Source organism: Danio rerio, chromosome 1 (genome assembly GCF_049306965.1).
Source record: "Danio rerio strain Tuebingen ecotype United States chromosome 1, GRCz12tu, whole genome shotgun sequence".
NCBI classification, from domain to species: Eukaryota; Metazoa; Chordata; class Actinopteri; order Cypriniformes; family Danionidae; genus Danio; species Danio rerio.
This window is the reverse complement of record NC_133176.1, coordinates 16803914-16829753: the sequence shown is the minus strand read 5'-3', so window position 1 is coordinate 16829753 and position 25840 is coordinate 16803914. Positions and strand designations below refer to the sequence as shown.

At 35.9% G+C, this 25840-nt stretch overlaps 1 protein-coding gene across 4 annotated transcripts in view; it reads left to right on the top strand.

The window, feature by feature from the left end:
* The window catches only part of dlc1 (DLC1 Rho GTPase activating protein), a 236967-nt gene that overhangs the window by 187979 nt on the left and 23148 nt on the right, over nt 1-25840 (top strand). For 3 of the 4 annotated variants that reach the window (XR_012405780.1, XR_012405781.1, XM_005159860.5), the window contains exons 1-4: nt 10717-11015; nt 20890-20961; nt 23215-23296; nt 25025-25088. Coding sequence is in view for 2 of the 4 variants with exons in the window: in XM_005159860.5 (XP_005159917.1) it covers nt 11003-11015; nt 20890-20961; nt 23215-23296; nt 25025-25088 (231 nt within the window). In the remaining 2 variants the exon portion in view is untranslated. Of the gene's footprint in view, nt 1-10716; nt 11016-20889; nt 20962-23214; nt 23297-25024; nt 25089-25840 lie in introns of those variants that run through there. The other variant, XM_073949948.1, reaches the window with a different exon arrangement.

Sequence of the window (25840 nt, the reverse complement as noted above, 5' to 3'; positions counted from 1 at the left end):
ATCTAGTTCTGGTGAAAATGTCAAGTCAACAGCACCTTTAGAAATATGTTTTCTGAGAAAAATTGTGACTTACTATATTTTCCCCCTGTGTATGTACCAGTTGCCAGTGTGTACATCTACACATTATCAGCTATGTTTCTATTCAGACATGTGACTTGAATATTGCTTAAATCATTCATAAATAAGCACTCTTTTCATCATATAAGTCAAAGAGAGCAAAATCGACACTTCCTAATAAAAGAGAAATTGAATTATCTGCAGTAGAAGAAGCCACCATGGGCCTTTTTGTCTTATATAATACATGAGTTGTGCCTCAGAAGATAAAAAACAAAAACAAAACATAATGAATGCGCGGAGAGTTTTTTAAAGCCGCGAGACCACTCTTTGGGAGCGTAGATTCTTAATACTGAACCACTTCGATGACATACTTTGGCTGAGGGAGATAAAAATGACCAAAACAGCATTTCAGATATTTTGCAATGTGGTCAGTCTGCTGTTTGTCCATTAATACCATCCTATCACTCCCATTTTTGTTATCACATGATCTGTTTAAACAAAAACACATGACTTTTTTGATGTGTTTTGAAATATGTAAATGTGTTTTTATACTTTAAGCACATTTATTTCTTACCGAATAAAAAGCTTATCCCCCTCAGTTGTGCGCAAAAGATTTTTATGTGCATTTTCAAAGTTGATACACATCTTGGTGTTTCCTTTAAGCATTTGTAATACAATAGTGCACATAAAAATAGATGGGTAGAACATAGCTATTCACACAATGTATATTAGTCATTACATTTCATATTTAAATGGTTCTTTAAAATTGTTTGTTTATTTCATTTTTTTTTTTTTTATTTATTTAAAGTAAAACCACAATTTATTTTGAATGATGATTGATGATCATTGGTATTTGTGAAAACCGACATCTCTTATTTAAAACTATTAAGCACATAAAAAATTGTATATTAATAAATAAAGTAGATATTCGTATTTACAACACATCTGTTTTTAGAATGAAAAAGACAAACCCTTATTTGAAAATTAAATAAGACTCTTATTTTAGAATTAAAGTTTGTTTGTTTGCTTATTTGTTTGTTTGTTTTTACATTTTTTATTTAAAGTAAAACCACAATTTATTTGGATCGATGACTGAAGATCATAGGTATTTGTAAAAACTGACATCTTAATTTAAATCTATTAAGCAAAAACAAATAAAACAATAGTATATAGCTAAATAAAGTAGATATTCGTATTTACAGCACATCTGTTTTTGGAATGAAAAAGGCAAACCCTTATTTTAGAATTAGGAAGCGGCTGTAAATAGAGTGAGAGGTACCAGTGTGTGACATTTTCCTGTTTTTACACTCTGTGTGTTAAATCTGGTACATTCTGTACATACGTACCCAGCTTATGTTATCTGATGTAATACAGTATGTACTAATGCACAAGGTCTACAGTTGTCTAGCGTGCACAGTCACACAAAAAAATACACCAGCTTACATATGAGGTGTGTAGAAATGCACTTGCTCACACCTGCTTGGTTCTATTTCTGATTGTTTTCAGCCTGTTCTGGTTTATAAATAGCTGATAATAGCAGTTCTGTTCTTCTTTAGTTCCCCTTTGTCTTACTTTGGGATTTACTGTAGTTACACACACACACACACACACACAAATACATGACTACAGTCTTTGGAATGAAATTAAAGCTAAAATTAAATAAAAGTAGATTGCCTGGATGAACAAATATAGCAAAAATGGGTGTCACACTTGCTCACATATAAATATACACTTCTCAGTTCTCAATGGCGATCATGTTTTCTTGTTTTTGTAGAAGGCAAAGAATTGTGGGAGTATAAGAAGTCCAGGATCCGGTGAAGTTCAGACAGTGCTAGGGTGGCGTCTGTTATATGCTCCTTTAATTTGCAATGGCACCCTGCTAAATATACTGTCCACTAAATATAATTTCAGTTCAGACCATTTCCACTGTCCTTTTCTCTGCTCCACATTTTTTTTTTTTTTTTTTTTTTTTTTTTTTGCAGTTGGAGTTTTTAGTCAAGCCATGGGTAAATATGTGTAGCAAGGCGCCATGTTTTGGATATTGCTGATAAGTGAAGTTTAATTTTTAAACTAATTTTGAGAGGAGCATGTGCTCATGATTGACCCAGCTGGTCCACATTAGCTAATCATGATCCTCCAATCAAAGGATCCCAAGTCACTATATATATCCTCATTTCCTTTCTACAACTATCTTCGTCTGGATGAAACCCCCCTCCTCCCCTTCTTCCTCCTTTATCCAGAATGGGCGGCGCGGTGGCCCAGTGACTAGCACTGTTGCCTCAGAGCAAGAATACCAAAGGTGGGTCCTCGCTGAGCCATCTGGTATTTCTGTGTGGAGTTTGCATGTTCTCCTCGTGTCCGCGTGGGTTTCCCCCGGGTTCCCTGGTTTCCTCCCACCATCCAAATGTGCTCTATATTATTGATAAGCCTAAACCTTTTTATAATATCTCACTCCCAGAAAGTTCGCCTTGGCCTCAGCAGCAGGGGAGTTTGAGATCGGGAGTTTAATCTCCTCTGGCCCTGCAAAGGGGGGGGGGAGCCCTGGGCTCGAGGATCATCAGCATCATCAGCATGCCAAACAAGCTATGTATAAATCATGAGCTAAGTGTGAACTCTTGAATGAGGATAATTGGGTCACACTTTATTTTAATGGTCTGTTTGTTGAATTTAAGTTAAATTGCATCTATGCCAACTAATTCTCATTAGATTATAAGTAGACTGTTAGGTTAGGGTTAGTATAAGTTGACATCAGTTAAATGTCTGTTGAAGGAGCAGCATCAACTTATATTAAACAGACAGTCTACTAATACTCAAATGGACCTTCAAAATAGTTACCGAAAATTGTTATTTTGTTATCACTCAGTTATCGTAATGTTTGTTTGAGTATGGTATTGAGTATGTAAATTATCAAAACATATTGTTTTGATAATTTACATACTCAATACCATACTCAAATACTGTATATGTTTCCTTTTTTAACAGTTTTTCCTTTCATTGGTTTATTTATTTTGTGCATTTTTACAATAATTTACAAAATATAATCACTAAAATGTTATTTAAAGTAGTGCTGCACAATATATTGTTTCAGCATCGTTATCGCATTGTAATCATTCGCAATGTTAAGTCTGGATTATAATTTATCATTTTGCAAGTGTTCTGTGACTGTGTGACAGTTTAAAAAGCATTCAGGCATAAGAAATTGTACCGTTTGTAACTTTGGCAAATGAATTTAATTTCAGTGAATTGTTTATAAAACGAAGACTATGCAGTATTATTTTACATTTGATTATTCAGTTACTATATACCTGAATACTGTTTGACTCCTCTGAAAACAATAAAAATAAAGCACTGTTCATTTGATTTGTATCTTTCTCTTTATGGAATTTATTATAGATTGTTTTGTTTATGCATATGCACTCCCCTACAGGATCATCCCAATCTAAAATGTAAATATTCTATCCAAATTTTTAACAAATCTAGAGAAATGTTATTCCTATTGCAATATATACCACGGAATTTAAAAAAAAACTTATAATATATATATATATATATATATATATATATATATATATATATATATATATATATATATATATATATATATATATATATATATATATATATATTAGGGATGTAACGGTATCAGAATTTCACGGTACGGTAATACCTCGGTATGAATGTCACGGTATGGTATTTATTGAATCATTTACAGGAAAAAACAAAACTTATGAAAATACTCCAAAAAAGTGCCAAAAGTGTCAATGACATACAAATTAGCCATCTATCTGTAAGCTTTGAAACAGGAACTTCAATTTTAATAACAAAAAAATATTAAACCATGTAAAAAAATAAAGTTTAAATTTAGTAGTGTTGAAAAATCACATTCAACATTTAATCACTCACTCACTTAGATAGAGATGGGTTTAAAGGAAAATTATCATATAAATATAATCTGGTAAAAGCTGGTATCTCTGGGTATTTACAATGTCCCCTGCAACAGAAAAAAACCCTCTCATTTGGGACTGAGGTTTCTGGGACAAGAGAGATATGACTTGGCCCAGGTTGACAGCAGTGGGTAACATTGTGCATTGTCTTTCCCCCACTTGAGAGCACAAACCATGAGTGAGATAGAGATCTCATGTCTGCATCAATCTGAACAGTGTGGTGTGTTTCTGCAGTCCCCATGACTGATTATTAGTCGTATTCCCCAACTTGCAGGCACGTGCACACACAGTGCTCAACCTGTGCAGTGCACATGCCCTTTTTAGTCTTTGATAGAATGTTCCCTTCCAAAATGATCAAAAGGGCCCCCGCGACGCGACATACCCTCCGTCCCCGCTTTACAGTACGCGCGCGACAACACAGCTGATAAGAACTCGCGCGACAACACAGCTGATAAGAACTCGCGCGACAACACAGCTGATAAGAACTCGCGCGAAAACACCACTATTCAGGACGCGCGCGGCGACAACACCCGCTTTAGAGTTTTACAGCTCTTTTTGATCCCCGCTTCTAGCAGCACACTCCATTTCCGCATTACTGGATCTGTAGCGACAACAGACCGCAAGGGATTATGGCCAAGCCTGGGCTTATGGGAATTGTAGTTTTCCGGTACCTCCCGTTCGCTTCATTCGCTTGAGCAAATTTTCTCAGAAGACCTATAATTTTACCGAGTCATGCGACTACGGTAATATCGAAAAAAATTAATATTGCGGTATGACGGTATTTACAATACCGTTACATCCCTAATACATACAAAATATATATATTGCAATGATAGATTTTCCAACACCAAAAAACTAAATACTACACACACACACACACACACACACACACACACACACACACATATATATATATATATATATATATATATATATATATATATATATATATATATATATATATAATTTTATAATTATTTTTGTTTTTTTTACTTGTTCAAACTACTTATTTAAAATGAGCTGAAACAACACAATTCTTGAGATTTCATTGGGCCAACTTTTTATATTTATTCATTCATTCATTCATTCATTTTCTTTTTAGCTTAGTCCCTTATTAATCTGGGGTTGTCACAGCAGAATGAACTGCCAACTTATCCAGCATGTTTTTTATGTAGTGGATGCCCTTCTGGCTGCAACCCATCACTGGGAAACACCCATACACCCATTTTATTTTATTTTTTTTACATTTAATCCACAAAAATGTGTTAAAAGTGTTACTTTAACATAATTGACTTGGGACAACATAAATAAATTGTGTGGAACCCTAATTAAAAGCTGCAGCCTTAATTCAAAGTTTAAAAAAAGTAATTTGCAACAAGATTAATTTGATGATATATTAAAATTCTATATTTAAAAGGAGAGTTCATCCCAAAAAATAAAAATGATGTGATTATTACTCAACCTCATGCTGTTCCAAACCTGTGATACCTTTGAACAATTTCTTCTTTTCCAAATAACTTCAGGTTGTGTGTTCACGAGTGACCTATATGTTGCTCTGCTGCTGTATATTGCTGAGATCTGTATATTGCAGATAGAGTAACTAAGGCTGGAAAAAAGAAAATGCATGTCATCTTCTCTTCAAATTTGTATGTACAGCCTCTAAAATTGTTGGTGTATCTTAATATAATTCTGACACACATTTACACTTATTTAAATCGCATTATTTTAACTTAGTCGTAGGCAAATAGAAACCAAGAACAAAATTCATTTTGAACCAACGATGTCAAATCTCTTTCGTTTGAATTAACATATAAATTAAACTTGCCTGGAACAATTAATTTAGACAACCATTTTAGTTTAAACTTAACAACAGCTTTAATAATGTTTTGGCTTGTTTTAATCAATTAGTTTGAACAAGCATATATATAAAGCCCCAGGAACTAATTTTGTTATATTTTGGAACACGAAGGTAATCTTCAAGCTTTGTATGATTACAACTGAACCCTTTAATTTGTATTCTGATTGTTTTAAACATGATTTGAATGACATAAGTAGAGTAATTATTCACAGTATTTTCATTTTTGGATGAACTATCTCTTTAAGGATCATACTGCAGCCCCAAAATGACACCGGATTTGGTCATCACAAACTGCTTGTAATCAATAAATAGGTGTCATGGTACTGCATAATCAATTTGCTCTTCAAGATATAGCTATTAACATGTGATTAGCTACCTTTTGTCATGTGACAAGATAACACTCGCTTTATCAGTTAACAATAAAACAATGTTTTTACGTGACATAAAGGACAAAACACTGTTTTCATTATAGTCAGAACATTAAAACGGAGCTGAAGTACAGGACTGTTCTGAGGGGCAAACATGTGGTGTCTGGTCACCTTACTAAAATGAGATGTCATATTTGTCTTATGTATTTCCCATTCAAATACAGTTTATTGTTGTTTTAGACCTCACTGACGTGCTTTATTATAAAAACCAGAAACAGAAACAGATTAAAAGAACTTAAAAGCTGCTTCGGGTGCTCTTTACAAAATGAAAATGAATATTTGATGATAGAATTTCTAAAATTGGGAGTAATGCATTGTGTTCTAATCATGTACTTTACTAAACAGCTGAAAAACTAGCTTAAAATGCAGCTTTTGATGCTCTTCACAAGAAGCAAAAGAATGTTTAATGATTTAATTTTTAAAATTGGGAATGATTTATTAATGTATTATTATAAAATGTTTAGTTTTCGGAAGAAAAAGGAGTTACCAACCGGGTGAGAAAGAATAGGAAAGGCAGACGACAGATGGAAAAAGAGTGATGCATCTGATGAGTCAGTTTGAAAACCACACACATCTCTCCATCATTCTCTCTGGCATGTCTGAATGCTGTTGCTGAATTTTTAGAGAATGAGAATAAAAGATGAGGTGGACATTCCACATGTAAAGGCAATTTCTTCCCTGTAACTCCTGCTTTCATTTTTTCCTTGTGAATCAGACATGTTGCCCCACTTTACAGACCCAGACAAGAGAATTTGCAGGCTATGCTCAACATATTCCATCATTTTTATCAGTATACAGTAGCATTCATGATGTGTGTTTTTCAGTGCTTCAGATTCCTCAGCTCCAATGGGTTGGGACAGTATGCATGTGTTCAGTTCAAAATGACTGGAATTGCTGTAAGCCATTCACATACTTTTACATACTATATAGGGAGGTGTGTGTGTGTGCATGAGTGTGTATGGATGCTTCTGGGCTGCTACTGTAAGGTAAGGTAATTAACGGTAATATGAAATTTTAATTGGTAATTAATGGGAAAAGTTTAATCGAATGGTTACTCTGGCACACAAACAAATTCTAATCTTAAGTTTGAACAAAGTTTGACTTTTTTCCTTTCACAGTATTAGAATAATACATGTTTACATGTTTTGCTTAATATACAGCTAAAATCTAAATTATTAGCCGCCTTTATTTATTTTTATTTTTTATTTGTCCCAAATGATGTTTAACAGAGCAAGGAAATTTTCTTGTATGTCTGATAATATTTTTTCTCCTGGAGAAAGTCTTATTTATTTTATTTTGGCAAGAATAAAAACTGTTTTTATTATCTTTTTAAAGACATTTAAGGTCAAAATTATTAGCCAATTTAAGCATTTTTTTTGATAGTCCACAGAACAAACTATCGTTATACAATAACTTGCCTAATTACCCTAACCTGCCTAGTTAACTTTGCCTTTACTCAAACAAATTGCCTTTAAATGTCGCTTTAAGCTGTATAGAAGTGTCTTGAAAATATCTAGTCAAATATTATATACTTTCATCATTCATTAATTTTCTTGTCGGCTTAGTCCCTTTATTAATCTGGGGTTGCCACAGCGGAATGAACCGCCAACTTACCCAGCAAGTTTTTTTTACGCAGCGGATGCCCTTACAGCCGCAACCCATCTCTGGGAAACATCCACACACACACACATTCACACACACACTATGGACAATTTAGCCTACCCAATTCACCTGTACCGCATGTCTTTGGACTGTGGGGGGAAACCCACGTGAACGCAGGGAGAACATGCAAACTCCACACAGAAACGCCAACTGAGCCGAGGCTCAAACCAGCGACCCATCGACCTTCTAGCTGTGAGGCGACAGCTCTACCTACTGGGCCACTGCTTTGCCCTACTGTCATCATGGCAAAGATAAAATAAATCCGTTATTAGAGATGAGTTATTCAAATTATTATGTTTTGTAACGTGTGAAGGAAATCGTCTCTCCGTTAAACAGAAATTGGAGAGAAAAATAATCAAGGGGGCTGATAATTCAGGGGGGCTAATAATTCTGATTTCAACTGTATGTTTCATGTACAATTTTAAAACTTTTTAATATATATAATAAACGCAAACTTAATAATTTCCCCCTTTTTTCTAAACTTCAATAAATAAATAATGTTAGGTGTGTGCTTCAAAGCATTATATATATATATATATATATATATATATATATATATATATATATATATATATATATATATATATATATATATATATATATATATATATATATCAGAGGGTTATATATCATTTATTATTAATAATAATCTTCAATACAGTCATATTTTGCAATATTCCGTAGTATGCTTTCACATTCTGAACATAGTTTAATTAGAATCATAAAGCTCAATTATAATCATAAAACATCCACTAACTTCTGGCTTAAGGGATTATAGTACTCTCTATTCAGGCTTTGTCATAATTTTAATTGAAGCGGAGAAAAGGAAGTGAACGTGACTTTCTTTTGACTTGAGAAGCAGGAAGCTTCAGAGAGGCCATAAGTCTGTTTGATCTCAATAAGAGCTTCTCTTACAATGGCAACTCTCTCTCTCTCTCTCTCTCTCTCTCTCTCTCTCTCTCTCTCTCTCTCTCTCTCTCTCTCTCTCTCTCTGTGTGTGTGTGTATGTGTGTTTGTGCGTGCGTGTGTGTGCGTGCGTGCGTGAATTCAGGCGAGGATCAGGGACGCCTGTTGACTGGACTTGTTGAAATTACCATAGCAGAACGGACTCATTGTCTTCTCTTTTCACAACATCATGTCGCACAATAGCGGCTTTCAGGCGGCCCCGCGACTTAATGAAGACCTCTAATGATATGCTAACGGCGCGCCGTTTTAATTACAGTTTAAAGCAGTTAAGTAACAACAGCGCCGTGCAGACAAATGAGCAGTAGCCTATTCCTTCGAGACCACTCTCACTTTTGACGCAAGAAAAAAATTATTTCACATTTATTTAAATCAACATGTTTTGCGCACTTTTGTGACGATAGGCCTATATGCTGACCTTAATTTTAAATTCATTTAATTTCAACCTTGATTATTTTATACCGCTTTATTTCAACTTAGCTAATATGACGAAGAAGCCTATGAATTTATTTAGTACTTTAGTTTTTTAAAGGTGGTGTTTCAGTTGCGTTTTCTAAATTAACCAAGAAAGCAAGTACGAAGTAGCTCGAGTAATTGAATTAATAAATAAAAAATATATAAATAATTGGTAACACTTTACAATAAGGTTGTATAAGTCACTGTTAGTTCATGTATTTAGCTGCTAACATGAACCAACAATAAACAATACATTTACTACACTGCAAGTTCATGTTAGTGAAGGTAAGCTTAGTTAATGAAAATTTAGTTGTTTATCATATAGTTTATATTAATTCACGGTGCATTAAGTGTTAAGCATATATGGATGTCAATATTGCATTAGTAATTGTTAAATTATGATTAATAAATGCTGTACAAGTATTGTTCATAGTTCGTGTTAGTAGGCTAAATGCATTTTCTAATGAACTCTATATTGTAAGTGTGACCAAATATTTATATAGTTAGAATTAAAATATTAAATTTTTTTTACATTTAAATATTTATAGTTATTTATTTTTATATTATTCGCTTATATTATATTATATTATATTATATTATATTATATTATATTATATTATATTATATTATATTATATTATATTATATTTATTCATTCATTCATTTAATTTTGCTTTGCTCGTTTGTTATATCTGTTTATTATTATTATTTATTTATTGTTTGGGTGGAAGTCAAAGGAATATTATTAAACTATTATTTTTAAAGGTGGGGATAAATCAGAACATTAAATTCTTCTTTTTATATGCTTTATTCTATTAATTTATCTATGGTTTATGCTGCTTTGGCTTGTATAAGTTGGTATTTAATGCATTTCAGCATGTGTGATTTTTTTATATCACTTATGATATTGATGTATAATACAGTATAACAGTGCATACCAAAAAAGTGTCTAGCTTAAAATGCAAAGGGTTGTTACATTAAAGTCTGTTGTATGAGTCAACTTTATGAATTATTACAGTAAAAATTCTCTAATTCATTTTTGGATGCAATTAAACTATTTATTTTAATGTTCATTATGTATTATTTAAAGAATATTTTGCACATTGTAGTATAAATTCCTAATAAGTTATTACTTATCCTATTACTAATTTTATCGTGTCCATAATTGTATGGCAGCAATGCAGACTATAAACTTTCTTGCCAATAAAGCCGGCTTTGACAATTGAACAGTAGCTCCACCTCCGCCAGACTAGAGCAGCAAAAAGCCCACCTGAGGGTGTCCTGTGCGGGGAGGAGGAGTCTCTTCCTCCAGCCTCCCATTCCTAAACAGTGAATCAGTCTGTTCATTCACATTCACACGCGGGACAGTCCGTTCACAGCTTTCTCAATCTCTCTCTGCTGTAGTGAGGTATTTTTGCCCTGAGCGGACAGAAAAGGAAACCAGTCATGGATTTATGTTATGCGCTTTGGTCTTTGGGCTTTCTATGAACGTGATTTAGTTCGGAGGAAGTTTATTTTTCTTTATGTAATTCACCTCTTATTGGAATATGCGAGTTTTGCTGTAATGTTGGATTAAAGCGAAGAACACTCGTCAAGCAAATCGCAAGGACAATCGCGATTCATAGAAAACACAACATGATCCTTACTCGTAAGTACACTTTCGTATGTTAAATAAAGGTTTATAGGCTACTTCTATTAACATTAACTCTTCTACTTTGAGAAAATGTATGTCTGTTTAGTTACTCTATATACGTTTAAACGCATGCGGTGGCTATAGTGCATCACTTTTCACAGGTCTATAAACTTTATTAATATTATTATCCAAGTTTTTTTTTGTTTATGTTTTTTTTTTTTGGTGGCACCTAAGTTGATTATAAGATTAGGTATTGTTAAGATGTTTCATATCACACCTTAAACGAAATCAATAATGGTTTGACTTAATTGAAGTGAATTCATTGTAAGATATTGTAAATTATATTATATGAATATAATGTATTTTAGTTGTTTATCTGATGTCCTTTGCAATACACAGCTTAGCTGTTTTAATGTAAATTGCCTAATTTTGGTCATATTCGTTGTACCAACTTTGCAACTGTCATGTGATATTATGGCCATGCCAGACTCTGCATTTGTGTGTATATCTATTACATGTTTGTTTGTTTTTTGCTTGTTGATTCAAATTCATCTTGCAACATGTAAGATGACCCACAAAAAAAGAGCCCAAGATTGTGTTTTAGGAATCACTTAAGCAGAAACAGGTATATTTATGCATTAACATCTAATAATATAGTGTTTGAAAATGACAATTCAGAATGCACACTATACGTTTGTATTGGTGGTCTTTTGGGGTGCGTTTATTTCGTAAAACCTGTAACTAAAATATTCTAGTACATTACTATATAGTTTGATTTGTATAAGTTATTTAATATTTAAGTTCTCTATAATTTTCCTCTCCTGTTATTTCGCTGTAGATTTTCATCTCTTCCTAAAATTTGGTGTGCAAGAGTGTAATTATTTGGGTGGTGCGTGGGATACGTTTCACGCGCTGCCGGCGCTCCAGGCTGTCTGATAAGAAATCTTTCTCGCTACCCGAAGCGCGACACGTCTCCATTGGTTTTGAGCTGATTTCACATAGTTTGGAGATAAGAGATTTTCGTCAGAGCTGCACGGTCTACGTTCTCTTTCAGACTAAATGAGAGTTGGGGGAAGAGTTGCTGTAATCTGACATTCCCAAAGAGCGCGCGCAGAGAGAGCGATGTGCTCTTCTGAACGCAGACAGCCTCTGAGTTTGTGCGCGCGCGCGCGTGTTCAAGCATCCCACAGTAAAATGCAATGGGCCTACATGTTTTGTTTAATTAAATTTTCTGAATTAATTAAATTTATTACTTTAAAAAAGGTAGAGGTCAGAATAATTATGTTGTTGTTCATATTACCATACCTGTTATGTTTACCATACCTGTTGTTTGTATGTTTTTTGGTAAATAAAAATCAACAATTTTTGTCAGTGTTTTAGTAGCCATGGAAACAATTCAATACTAAATAAAAGATTTATACTAACACAAATCTATCTATCATAACTAAAAACATACAGAACAACTACAAATATTTCACTTGAAGTTCAAAGATTGCAGTGTTTTAAAGTATATATTTTGTTGTGGCGACACGGTGGCTCAGTGGTTAGCACTGTCAACTCACAGCAAGAAGGTCGCTGGTTTGAGCTTCAGCTGGGTCCGATGGCATTTCTGTGTGGAGTTTGAATGTTCTCCCTATGTTCCTGTGAGTTTCCTCTGGTCCAAAGAATTGAATAAGCTAAATTGGTCATAGTTTATGTGTGAATGAGTGTGTATGAATGTTTCCCAGTACTGGGTTAGCTGGAAGGGCATCCACTGGGTAAAACATATGCTGGATAAGTTGGCAGTTTATTCCGCTGTGTCGACCCCTGATTAATAAAGAGATGAAGCCGAAGGAAAGTAAATGAACGATTGTTTTGTTGCTGTGAAAGTTCCATGTCTGGTGTTTTTCTTGTTCTATCTAAGCCGAGGTCGATAAACTTTGGGTCATGTTAACTCCAGGTGATAAGACAGTAATGCAGGTCAGTGAGGAGTCAAAGGAAAGAATCCCATGCTTAAAACATGTGACTTTGAAGTTGATATACATACTCCATCTGGTAATCTAGGGTCATGGATGTTGCTAAACATGATAGACACAAAGAAGAGACTTCACAACACTCCAAATGGATTCTTCATTTAAAATTTCTGAATATGTAGGCAGGTTTGTTGGCCACAAATGTCCTTTATTGCCTGGTGATTGGTCTTTGCAACCAAGCTACTGTTGCTTTGGGATTGGTTGGTGTATGAGAAGCCCTCTGTGAAATTAGAGCAGGGTCTATCTTTCTTCACCCCTTTAGGCAATCTTTTGATCATAGATGGAATGGATAGGGTGGCATATCACTGAGCGTATCCAATCATCTAACCTGAGACCAGCAGGGCATGACACAAAGTGGCCAGTCACCAGACCTGGCCAAGCTGTCTCCGTGTCAGTGATAGCTAATGTTTAAATCTGTCAGAGAGTCTGAGATGCGCATAAATGGACCCATCTGCGCATAGGTTTGTGGGATAGCAGTGCGGTGTTGAGTGACTGTGGCGATGGGGTAACCTCATGATCCCCTGTGTTTGTGACCAGATGGAGAGGATCTTCTCGTTTCTCAGAGCTATCTACCCCCATATGTCTGGAGAATGTCTTGCCAAAATATGATATGCGTGATCCTCAGCAAATGATGTATGACTGCTCTTGATCTGCAGATTTTAAAGTGTATGTGTGGAAAGATGAAAGATAAAGAGTTCAGTGTCTTGGAGGCGGTTTAGCAAATAGGACATCAGGTCACATGAATCGCTGATAAAATTCCTCCTAGTTTTGCTCAAAGACGCATATTGATGTTTGTCTGCTGCTCATGTGAAGCAAGGACTCTTTAACTAGAATGGGACCATTTACGGGATAAAAAAGGCCTTAAAGGGATAGTTGGCCCAAAAATTATTAATCTGTCATAATGTGATCAACCTTTACTTGTTTTATAGGTTCTTTCTTCTGTTGTACATAAATGAAGATATTTTGAAGATGTTTGCAAACATATAACCATTGACTTTCTTAGTGTTTGTTGTTTTCTACAATTAAGTCGATGGTTTTCCAACATAGGCTCATAGGCTGTAGCCCTGTATACATTTCCGGAGATCGTAATTTATGTTGCCAGAAGTATGTATGGCTGCATTTAATTTTTTAAAGGAACGCTATGTGGCGGTATGACGTCATTTCTTTTCACGCTTACCTCCGTATGGATGACTTTCCAGTTTGCTCATTGTGTACGTTGATGGATTTGAGACGCAGAAAGGAGATGACCACGATGATGGGGTTTGAGTCTGGTGAAAAACAGTTCCAGAAAGTGGGTTAAAAAAAAAAACAGAAGCCAAAAAGTAAAAATAAACAAGTAAATAACTTGGTGAGAATGTGGTAAGATCCGAAAACGTGGTAAAAATCGGATGAGGGCTTTTCATTTTCTGAGTTCCTTTTTAAATTTGTCGGTTGGGTTTAGGGAGTGGGTGGTCCCAGGTCAATCTGTGCTTTTTAAAATACTATTGGTTGGGTTTAGGGAAGGGGGAGGGTGGGGGTGGGTCAGTCGATTGCTCAGTCAATCAAGCAGTCAGTCGACAGTGCCTTCTGGTGGATTTACTAGAGAACAACAGGCCTGAATGGTATTCAAGAGAGAAATGTGAGACCTTAAAAAGTGTACGCAGCACCCTCTGGAGGACTCGCAAAAACAAAAACTACGAAAACATATGTAGCTCCTGGGACTTATTTGATAGTCTCCAGAAATGTATATAGAGGTATGTTTTCAGAATGAGCCTGGGTTGTGGTTTTTAGCTTTCAAAAAAAATCTTTATTTGTGTTCAACATAGAAAGAAACTCATAAATGTCTGGAGGAACAACTTGAGGGTGAGCAAATTGTGAATCAGCTTTTTCTTCTTTGGCCTTAGTCCCGTATGGTTGCAGGGTCGACTCTTTGGTACAAGCCATTTTAGACTTGTCCATATGATAACAACTTTTCTTACACATTCCGGAAGGCCTGTCGTCTGGGCCTGTCACCCTCATACACTACGGACAATTTAGTCTACCCAGTTCACCTGTACTGCATGTCTTTGGACTGTGGGAGGTAACCAGAGCATCCGAAGGAAACCCACACGAACGCATGGAGAACATGCAAACTCCTCACAGAAATGCCAACTGAGCCGAGGTACGAACCAGCAACCTTCTTGCTGTGAGACGACAGAACTACCTACTGCGCCACTGCTTCGCCTGGTGAGCAAATTGTGAATATATTTAAATTTTTGGCCGAACTACTTTAAGATCAACATACAGACTTGAGACCAGACTAAACAATTTAGCCACACTATTAAAATACAATTGAAAATAAAGGATCTTTTTGGCCTTGATGATTCCATGAAGAATTATTAATATCCATGGAAGCATTTCGAGAAAGACCCAAAGTTCTTTAAAGATCTAAAAAAAAAAATCTGGTTTGTTTTAACCAACATTTGGGTAAAATGTGCTAGTGCTAATTCCATCAAATAAATTTTAACCCAGCTATTAAGTTAGTCCATATTTTACCTAAATGTTAGTTTAAATAACACAATGTTTTGTGTAAAATTGTATGAAATATTTCTGAAACTGATCATTTTAAAGTTGATCTTTGCAGTATTCTTGCAAAACACTATTTTTATCTGCTATCTTCCAAAGTGGAGAGATCTGTCTACACAAACTCATTTATACACACTCATGCACAAAGGTTCAACCTCCTCCCTCCATGCTGAGGAACCATCGGTCAGCGATTGTGAGAACTTCCTGTGACAGGAAAAAGAGGAAGAGGAGGAGAGAGAAGAGAGGAGGAAGACGAAAAGGGGGAGGAAGGGTAAATTTAGAAGTGGCAAAAAAGATCCAGCTAGCAGGAAATCAACATTGGCCGGGTTCATAGGACGTTCTCCCATGAGTTTATGTCTGTCTTTCTGTCTCCGGGTCTGGAGGCTGTATTCTGTCTCTTTGTCTTGTTTTGTTTTTCAAAAAAATATTATTTTTTCATTTGATACACATGGAAGCACTTGATGGAGTGAAAACTATGAAATGAGAATCCACCACAAAGGCATATGATATTGTGACGGATACCGCCCAGACATCCTGTGTGCTGGACTCAGGTCATCGTCCCATTGCAAAGGTCACAGGTCATGCATCCACTAGGCGGCTGGCACCAAGATATGAAGCAGATGGATAGTAGATTAAGGCTGGTGGAGAGAGGAAGAGAGATGGGAGGTGCTGGTGATGATGATTCCTGACTCCTTTTTGCATTAATCAAAGCTATTTGATGAAAGAACAGGCTTTTCATATAAAAAAGCAAGATTTTGGTCTGTAGTAATTTTAAACAGCTAGTTTAATATTATAATATTTTTTGCATATGATAATTATATCAACTATTAGCTAACATGAGCTCTGGATTTTAACATCAGCAACTCCAATAGAGGCCAAACAATAGCACTGGTCACCGCTAAGTTACTTTGTTCAGTTCTTGAAGGTCATTTTGTTTCTATGATGACTAAACTGTTGCTTAATAATGAAGATGTCCTATTACTTGCGTAACTGTTCACATCTTTGACAAAATTACATGTACAGGTCTTCTGGGATAAGGTTTTTTGGCTTGGAAACATACAATGTGTCATCATAACAGGAGGAAAAGTGTTAGAACATCCAACTCTGTGAAGTAATACTGACGTCAATCTGCCTTTTAACACAATGTTGCTCCAATTGCCTAATCTGATGTGTTTGTAACTGAAATTTATAGTTTCCTTTAAATATAAACGCATGTGCTTTACAATCAAGGAAGAATCAAAGGCTGTTTACTTTACTGGGGAGGTTCAACCTATTTCTCATTCTCTCTGAGGTCGAACGTTCGACATTCCGTGTGTGTGTGTTACAGGATGTAAGGCGTTCTCTGTGTTTGTGTTGGCGCTGAAGGCCTCCATTATCTGGCCTTGAACAAAAGGAGGTGTGTCCTATAAAGTGACCATGGCAACCATGGAATGAGCCACTCTTATTGGCTTCCCGTCAGCCTCGGAAAGGCAAGGGAAGTGCGGCCGCCGCCTGGCGCAGGGATCCGCACAGACTTGCGGGGAGAACTCAGGATGCGACGTGCACACACAAACACAATCTCTACACTTGTGGCCCATATTCGAGCTTTAAGCGCGGATGTGTGTATGGCGTTGAATGCTGAGATGGTGAAAAGACGGTGTCAGCAGCCTGAACTCATCTGCTTGACATCCAGCAGTGTTAGAGAGTCAGAAACAACTGCTCAAGTGTGTTTACACTTATCTATCTTCATAAAGACAGCATGTTGAAGTGTGTTTGTGGGTGTACAGCTGTGATTAATGTACTCTGTAAGGAGTTTAACTCTATATTTTAGTCTCCAATTACAGTGCTCAGCATATAGAAGTACACCCCCCACACATCCATCGTTTAAGTTCATATTTTTAATAGGAAGCTTTTAGGCATGGGATGATAACGCTTTTCAAGGTGTTTGGAAAAGTCACGGTTTTAAAACCATCAAAAGTATCTGCAATATCGTTCCTAAAGTATGTGTAAGATTTTTTTTTATTTACTTTATTTTTAATGAAGTTTTTTAGGACAACAGTATCTCCAGCAGACAAGATATCCAAAGATCAAATTTTAAAAAAATCTGTTTTTATACATATGAAGACAGCAAAAGTCAATAATTAATTTAGACTGACATGTTTACTGTTCCAAAATATTTTAAATGTTTCTCAAAATAAAACATATCGTGTTCAAAAGGGATTTTTTTTTTGTTTTTTACCCAGAGATTTAAAAAGAATATATACAGTAATCACAATATCGCAAAACTGTAATATTTTTATCCAAGATAATAATACTTTCAGAATCTTATACCGGCCCATGCCTAGAAGCTATACAATATAATATCTGTGCATATACATTAGATTATTAAGCCAAATCTGGAGCTAATCTAACTAAATAACTTATGATAATGGTTCAAAAACAAGTACACCCAAATTTATATGTTATAGAAAAATATTAAATACAAATTTAAAAAAGAGGAAAAATCAAGAAAAGCTAAAAATGTAACAATTTATTAGATTTATTATATATATATATTTCCATTTTTTTTGCTTGAATTTAATTGTATTTTAAAATATTTACTAAAATATTATTTTAATAAATATATCTGTTTAATAAATCTGTTTTGTTTAAGTGCACCAAAATACATTGAAAAAATGGATGAAAATAATCATTTTCAAAATTTGGTGTACTCAATTATGCTGAGCACCATATGTCTCTTTTTAAATTTAATTGTTTCATCCTGAAATTAAATAAAGACTTGCTTATGGTTTCTGTTTCCTAGAGTAACATTGTCAATAGAAATCAAACTGCTTTCTGCTAGTCGGTATGGTGACCATCTTGAAATCGAGTGAAATCTCTGCTGGAAATAGTTTTCACGCTCAATTAGAATTTTAGACAATGAGGATTCCTACTGGAATCAAGGGGGATTGTTTGAGCGTTGGTAAATGCTCCTCAGCAACATACGTTTTAGATGTTCCCCTATTTGACCTATCCACTTCAAGTCTTGAAGTGTCTGCTAATGGCATAATAAGCTGATTCAGGTGTGTTTGATTAGGAAGGGTTCAACAATGTCTAGAGTTGGGGTCACTGTGGGAATGGGAACCCATTTTCCGGGTTTCTCAGTAATGAAAGGCATCATAGCTGGGTAAACTTAGAGCGCAGTGAGAGTACAACAAATTATTTTTGACAACCCTATTTGCTGAAATAAATAAAAGAAAAACTCCATGATGGTGCTATCAAGACCTTCAGAAAAGGGGAAAAATAATGTGACTGATGGCCAGAAGAGAAACAGACGTCAAATTTACTCTTATTCCCTTAGATGCTGCATTAGTAACACCTCACATAAATGGTCATTTCTTTTGTTTTTTTTGTATTTGTTGATGATATAATACATTCATAACTGCATATAAATGTTCATACGATTAAAAAAAAATCTAAATATTTAAAACTTTCAAGGATTTAATATTACGATGACTGTGACACACATCATAACAGTCTTGTGAAAAGGGTCCATGGGGTTGGGAAAAACTTGGGTTGGGTCTTAGACGCTTCACCTGAAAAAGGCCAGTAATCTCTTACGTCTCTGCCTGATTTTTGTGATGCCGTCTCTGGGTAGAGATCCTTATTTACCATTGGTGTGAGACAGGCACCTTTTTTGTAATCAGACGGGGGAGAACTTGCCATTGAATGGAAAAGCCAGTCGGTGAGACACTGCTGTGGAGTCTGTGTGTTTGTGTTTCCCTCCATCATTTACATTTAAATGCATAACATTCTTGCAGCTGGATGATCTTCAGTGGTGCCTAGCAGCTAGCACACATCTGTAGACACGCACAGGAAGCCGCCGCACTTATTACAGACCATTCCAGAAAAGTGTGTCATTATTTTAAGTGTAGGACATTCCTTAAAGTTCATGAACTCCAAAAAAAAAAAAAGAGAGAGTGCTTCTAGGCAAAATTCTGTCAGTTGCTTGAGAGGAATCCCAAGATATTGATGTGAAGTTTTGAGAATTGCGATACAGTTGTGTGCGATTGGGTCTCTTATGTTATTTTCACCATGGTTGTTCTTGCTGTCAAAGCACGTTTTGAAATACTCCCTCTCTGATGATGTCTTCTTCTCTCTGCAGCAGTAGAGAGTAGAGCAGTACCTCCCTTATCGCATGCCTTTGTTGTTGTCATGCGTGCCGTCACTCTCACGCTTGTTCGAGTGGGGAGTCACGTATCCCCGCTAGTAGAGGCAGAGTCTGTGTCCTTTCCTCTGGGCAAAGTCGACAGTGTCTTTTTACACACGTCTTTCTCTCACGTCTCTTTTATTTAGTCCATCCTAATCCCCGGCCTCTTTTTCTTTCTGTTGAAATGATGGGGAACCTGTCTCAGGTGGTCTTGTCAGTTGTGCACGGCATCATCGCAATTAGAATAATTGGAATTTTAAGAGTTGGAATTTGTGCAATTAGCCGGAAAGAAAAGCAAGAGGTCCCTTTCTGCTGATTACAGCCTATTGTGTGCTGTAATTGTGTAGATTGTACTTGTGATAGACTGCAGTAGATTTGGTGGAGAGAGGCATTACACCTTTAGAGGGCGCTGATAGGGTCTCTCCTGCACTTCAACACCAACACAAAAAGAGTTTAGATGCTTTTTTTTCAGCCAAAACATGTATTAACTAATCCCCCTAGAGCAACCTGAGGTTAAGTGTGTTGCTCAAGGGCACAATGGCTATCAGGAATGATTGCGATCTCAGTAACTCGCCAGTTCCTGCGTCATGCCTGCTTGAGTTCATTTCAGCAATCTTAGAGATCTTTATCTGCCCATTCACCATCACATAGTCCAACAAACACACACTATGACTGGGCTGCCTTTACAATACCCTAGCTTAGTAATTTCATACTACTCTTTGGTTTCGTATATACATTTTTAAGCAAGTACATACAGAGAGCAAGTGTTGCTAGTCTGATAATCGCCTCTAGTGACAGAGTCACAGTTAAACCTCTAACTCTGACACCTTGCTGTGTGAAACGGACCTCCAGAATGAGTCAAGATGCTTTCGGTGGTGTTTGCCATTTGGCATGTGGCATCTAAAGTGCCATTCACAGTTAATGGATAGGGATGTGGCGCCTCGCCAACAACAACTCCTACAATAGTTTTGAGTGTTTTAAATGGTCACTTAGCACTGCTGTCTTAAACGTTGCACTATAGTGCCAGGTCAACAAGTCAAGATAACCTGAGCGTAGAACTGAGCGTGAGTGGATGAGTCCACTAAATGATTTGGCGATGTATGTTTAATCTTACTGTTTTTGTATGAAATGATCTTTAATGTCAATCTCCCTCTCTGTCTTGCAGAAATTGAGGCGAAGGAGGCGTGTACATGGCTGAGGGCTGCAGGTTTTCCACAGTATGCTCAGCTTTATGAAGGTAGGACGACTATCTCTCTGATATCTTATATTTTTACATTGATCAGTTAAGCTTTATCCTCTGCATCATTAGCGTGCATTTTCTTTTAAAAACAAATAAGAATGGTGTGGTTTAATGGTTAATCCATGCACTCATTGTGCTAATTCCTATGTGATTTGGCCTAAAATCAAAATTTCAATTATAGAACATTTGACTTGGTTTTAAAATAATTGAAGTAAACACACAGACTATCTACTTTATATAATTATTTATTTATTATTTTACACACACTGCCTAAACCCAACAGTCACTTTTTACTTAAGAAAATAAATTACTTGCACTTTTGAATCTTCATTCATTCATTCATTTATTTATTTTCTTGTCGGCTTAGTCCCTTTATTAATTCGGGGTCGCCACAGCGGAATGAACCACTTACTTTTCCAGCACATTTTTAGACAGCGGATGCCCTTCCAGCCGCAACCCACACTTTTGAATCTTTTTCAATGTTTTTCATATTAAAAGTAGAAAATAAGCAGCATCTCTTCTAAATAAAATAACTCTTGTGTATCCTGTAAATAATCTTTTAAACAGCATGACTTGCATCTTCTGTAAACAAATGTTTTAATTTCAATATTAAGTTTAATGTAATGGAAAATATACTGCTTAAGGCATGTCTGGCATAGCTTACAATCATCGACAATGTTGTGCAAGGTAACACAAAAGTAAAGAACAGAGCGAGGTCACGTGACACGTAGGGTAAGTAATTAACAAAAATCGACCTGGAAAAAATAGATCAATTATAGCCTCTAAATGTTGATTTCGATTACTTTATTAATCACCCAGCCCTACTAATTTCCTAATGTCCCTCTCGTTTTCCCATTTTCTCTTAATCAGGTCTTGTTCCTACTGTCCCAGTAAAGTAGTTAAAAGGGTTTTAAAAGAGTCAAGATGATATCATACTTATGCCCGATCCACGATCATCATAGCAGCGTCAGCCAATTAAATTTGTCCACTGTCTGAGCTGGTGTATTTGCATGAAGTGATCTGATTGGCTGACGCTTCTATTGGCGCTTGAAAAGTTGATAAAGTTCCAACTTCTGCAGCAAGCAATGCCACTTAAGCGGTGCCTAAGGATCCACAATGCAGTTCGGCAACGCCTGACATCACCCTATCAAAGTGAATAAGAAGTGTTGATGCTAAATAGGCCGGTAAAGAGGGAATTTTCATTATTGAAGATGTAAAACTGTTAACTGCCAACTTAACTTTGACATTTGTTTACAATTTAGTTTGTTGAATTTTGCAATAATAATAATAATAATAATAATAATGCTAAATATGGAACAAGGTTGTTTCCTCTGAATATTTAAGCTATATTTAATTTAATCCTTTTATCATTGTCATTGCCTCTATCTTATTTTCATACAATTAACCTACACCTAAGGTGTGTAAATGATTCGGCTGAGGTGGCACTGTGTTTTATATAAGAGTAATTGCTGTAATTTACAACTGATAATGCCACACTTTAGTAGTCCAACATCACACACTTTTGACCTACTGATTCCCGCCTTTTTGCCACGTGCGAGGTGTGTTATCAGTTTTAGAAATCTGAATTGTGTGGCCAAGCTTTTATGATTTCATCACTTTAGATAAAACTGAGCCAGTACAGTAAGGTAAAAGGTCTTCCCGGAGAAAATCAAATTGCCATAGGTTATCGTACAAATGCACGTACACATTGACGTGTTTAACCTTGTAAAGTTATGACTTTGAATTGCCCTAAAAATCTAATTAATGAGCTTGAGTTGTGTAAAGACTCAGTTAATAATGACAGTCTGAGGGTTGCTATGCACCTATTGTGATTCCAGCACCCCCTTTCTACGCACACACACCTCCCACTGTTGGCCGCTGCAGTATTGCAGCTGTGTTTGTTTGGCTGGCTAAGACGTACTTCCTCTACCATTTCAACACCGGAGGAGGGGAGGTTTATGTGTGTGTGCGCATATGATGGATAGCACTCGTTCCACTTGCTGCCAACAACCCACTTCCATACATGTCATACTGTTTACTGGGCCTCCATCCTTTTTATATGAAATAAGTTTTAAATGATTTATTTTTAATACTTTATTTTTATTTCAATTTTTTAAGGAAGAAGAAGGAAACGAAAAAAATACAAATAATAAATAATAAATTTGAAAAAAATAATATAATATACATTAACACACCGGAACTTAAATGATCAGTTGTTTTAAAATTAATTTATGTCCTTCTCTTTCTCAGATGGTCAGTTCCCGATTGAGATTTCCTCAGTTACCAGAGATCACGACTTCCTGGATCAAGATGCCATAGAAGCCTTGTGCAGGTGAGACACGTACATTTTTAAAAAAGACAATGATTATTAAGCTAATTTTAGGCAGAGTTTAAAACTCATTAAAGCATGTGTATGTTTAAAGTGATAGTTTATCATACCATTTAAATGTACTCACTATTTACTCACTTACAAGTGGTTCCAAAACTTTACAAAATTCATTAATCTGTTAAACTCTAAAGAATTTTTTTTTTTCAATTGCATTAAATTCATGTTTAATTATATAGCACTTTTACAATATAGATTGTGTCAAAGCAGGTTAACATAGAAGAAATATTTTATATTTCCTTTATATTCAAGATCTTTTACGTAGTCGCTCATGTAGCCGGTATCTGAGGTGTTCTGGCAAAGACCTTTCAGCCATTCCCAGAACTCGTCTTAAGACTAAATGTGACCGTGCCTTGTGTGTTGTGGCCCCAAGGCTCTGGAACTCTCTCCCTATAGCACTGAGAACTCTGGGAGTCGTTTTAAAAAGCATTTAAAGACACATCTTTTTGCTCAAGATTTTAATTAACAGTATTAGTGTTTCTGTACTTGGATTTTTAATTTGTTTTAATGTTTTCTTTGATTGAAATGTGTTCTTTTTTCTGTTTTCTGGTTTTCTTCTAATGTAAAGCACTTTGTGACTTAATGTCTGTAAAAGTGCAGTATAAATAAACCTTAAAACCTGTAACTATTGACTTTTATAGTATGAAAAAATACTATGGAAGTCAATGCTTACAGGTTTTCAGATTTATTCAAAATATTTCATTTTATCTTTCATATTTTATTTGTGTTCTTTTGCAATTTGAAGAAAGAAAGAGTCTTAGAACAAATAAGGGACAATTATTTGATGACCATTTTCAGTTTTGGGTGAACTGTCTCTTTAAAATATAGAAAGTCCACACAGATGCATAGCTTTATTTTACAGTGTCCTTACTATTGTGGACAGAGTAATATTAATATGTTCAAATTGTTAGAGTTAGGTTTAATTGCATGGATTATTTACTGTTATTACATGTAACAAGGACACTGTAAAATTAAAGTGTGAATAAATCATATGTAAACATACTTTTCTTACATTTTCCCATGTTTATAATAAGCTGATTTTGATCATCTTTAGATTTCAGTTTGATATTTAAAATGTCAAACTTGTTAGCTTTGAATAATTTAAAGAAAGAAAGAGAAAGTGAAGGCCTCAGCATCTACAATCAGAGCGAGGTCCGTCATAGACCAGCTGGAACTGAGACATCTGGAAGACATTTTCTGGTGCCAGCCCCCTGATGTAGACAAACACACATTCCCCCCCAACTCAGGGTCACATGACACCAACCAGGTGGCTTCTAGGATAAGCTTTCCGTCTCTTTTGTTGTATTGTTGTCGCCACTCCAGATTGCCTCCTTTTTTTTCTTTTCTTCCTTTTTTATTCTCTGTCAGTATGTCTTCCTCCTTAATCTGAAGTTTATCCCTCAGCAGCTCATTATCAGGCTTGACTGCCGCCTCTCTCATCTTCTTCTCATCATTTTCTGTCTTCTTCTGTATCTCTATCTCTTGCTCCACCCCCCTCACTCTCCCCTATCTCTTTCTGTCTCTGTCCAGGGATTTGACTCTGGAAAAGTCTGTTTGTTGGCTAATGACTGGATTTAGCCTTTGTTTGTGACCCCATGGTCCTTTTCAATGCATCTGCTTGAAAAAATGACTGTGACTGTTTTACTCACTTATCTGCATTTGTGTGTATTGCAGGAGACTGAACACCCTAAACAAGTGCGCTCTTATGAGATTAGAGATCACCCCTCAAAGAAAGAGAGTAAGTGTTTTGTCAGAAACCCCTTTCCCTTTATTTTGCTGAATTATTTCACTCTTATGTCCAGTCAGAAATCCTAAGAGCCTTAACCTTTTGTTTGCTTTGCATGATGGTTAATTATGAGGAAGTGCAGAATGTCCTAATTAAGGGTTGTCGTTAACTCCTCTCCTTCTTTTGATTTTCTTTACTCTTGTTTGTCATGTTTTTTCTCACAATGCGCATCCTAAAACCCCCTCAACACCATAAAAGGAAGAGAATGCACAGTCCGCCGCTTTGTCGGCGTGGTTTAAGAGCGAGTGTGTATAGTCTAAGACTGCCCCAAAGCCATGACTCAAACTACATGCAGGTCTAGAATGCAACAACAAACAAGCCAACTATGTAATCACAACAGGGAGCTTAGGAAGATAACCGTCATGTCTCACTGCGGCTTCTTTTTCTTGTTCTTAAAACTAGTAAGTCTGAACAATGACAGCTTTGTCAAGTGTGCGTCCTGTTAAGAAAGCTGATGACCCTTTAGTGTCATCTTGTGTTGATGGAGTCAAAGGTAGAGGTCAGGAGATGACTTGAGGAAGTGATCTGCCCTTTTCAAACATACAAGCAGAAACCATTCTTGGAATGCACTGATCTGTTCAGGTGGCCTCTCTAGAGTCCTCCTCTGTTCCTCATCTTCCTGTCCAAGCAGCTTATTTTAAAGTCAAAACCGTCTTTTTGAATTAATAGTGGATTTTGTGGTGGGCAGTGAAGAAACGTTGCAC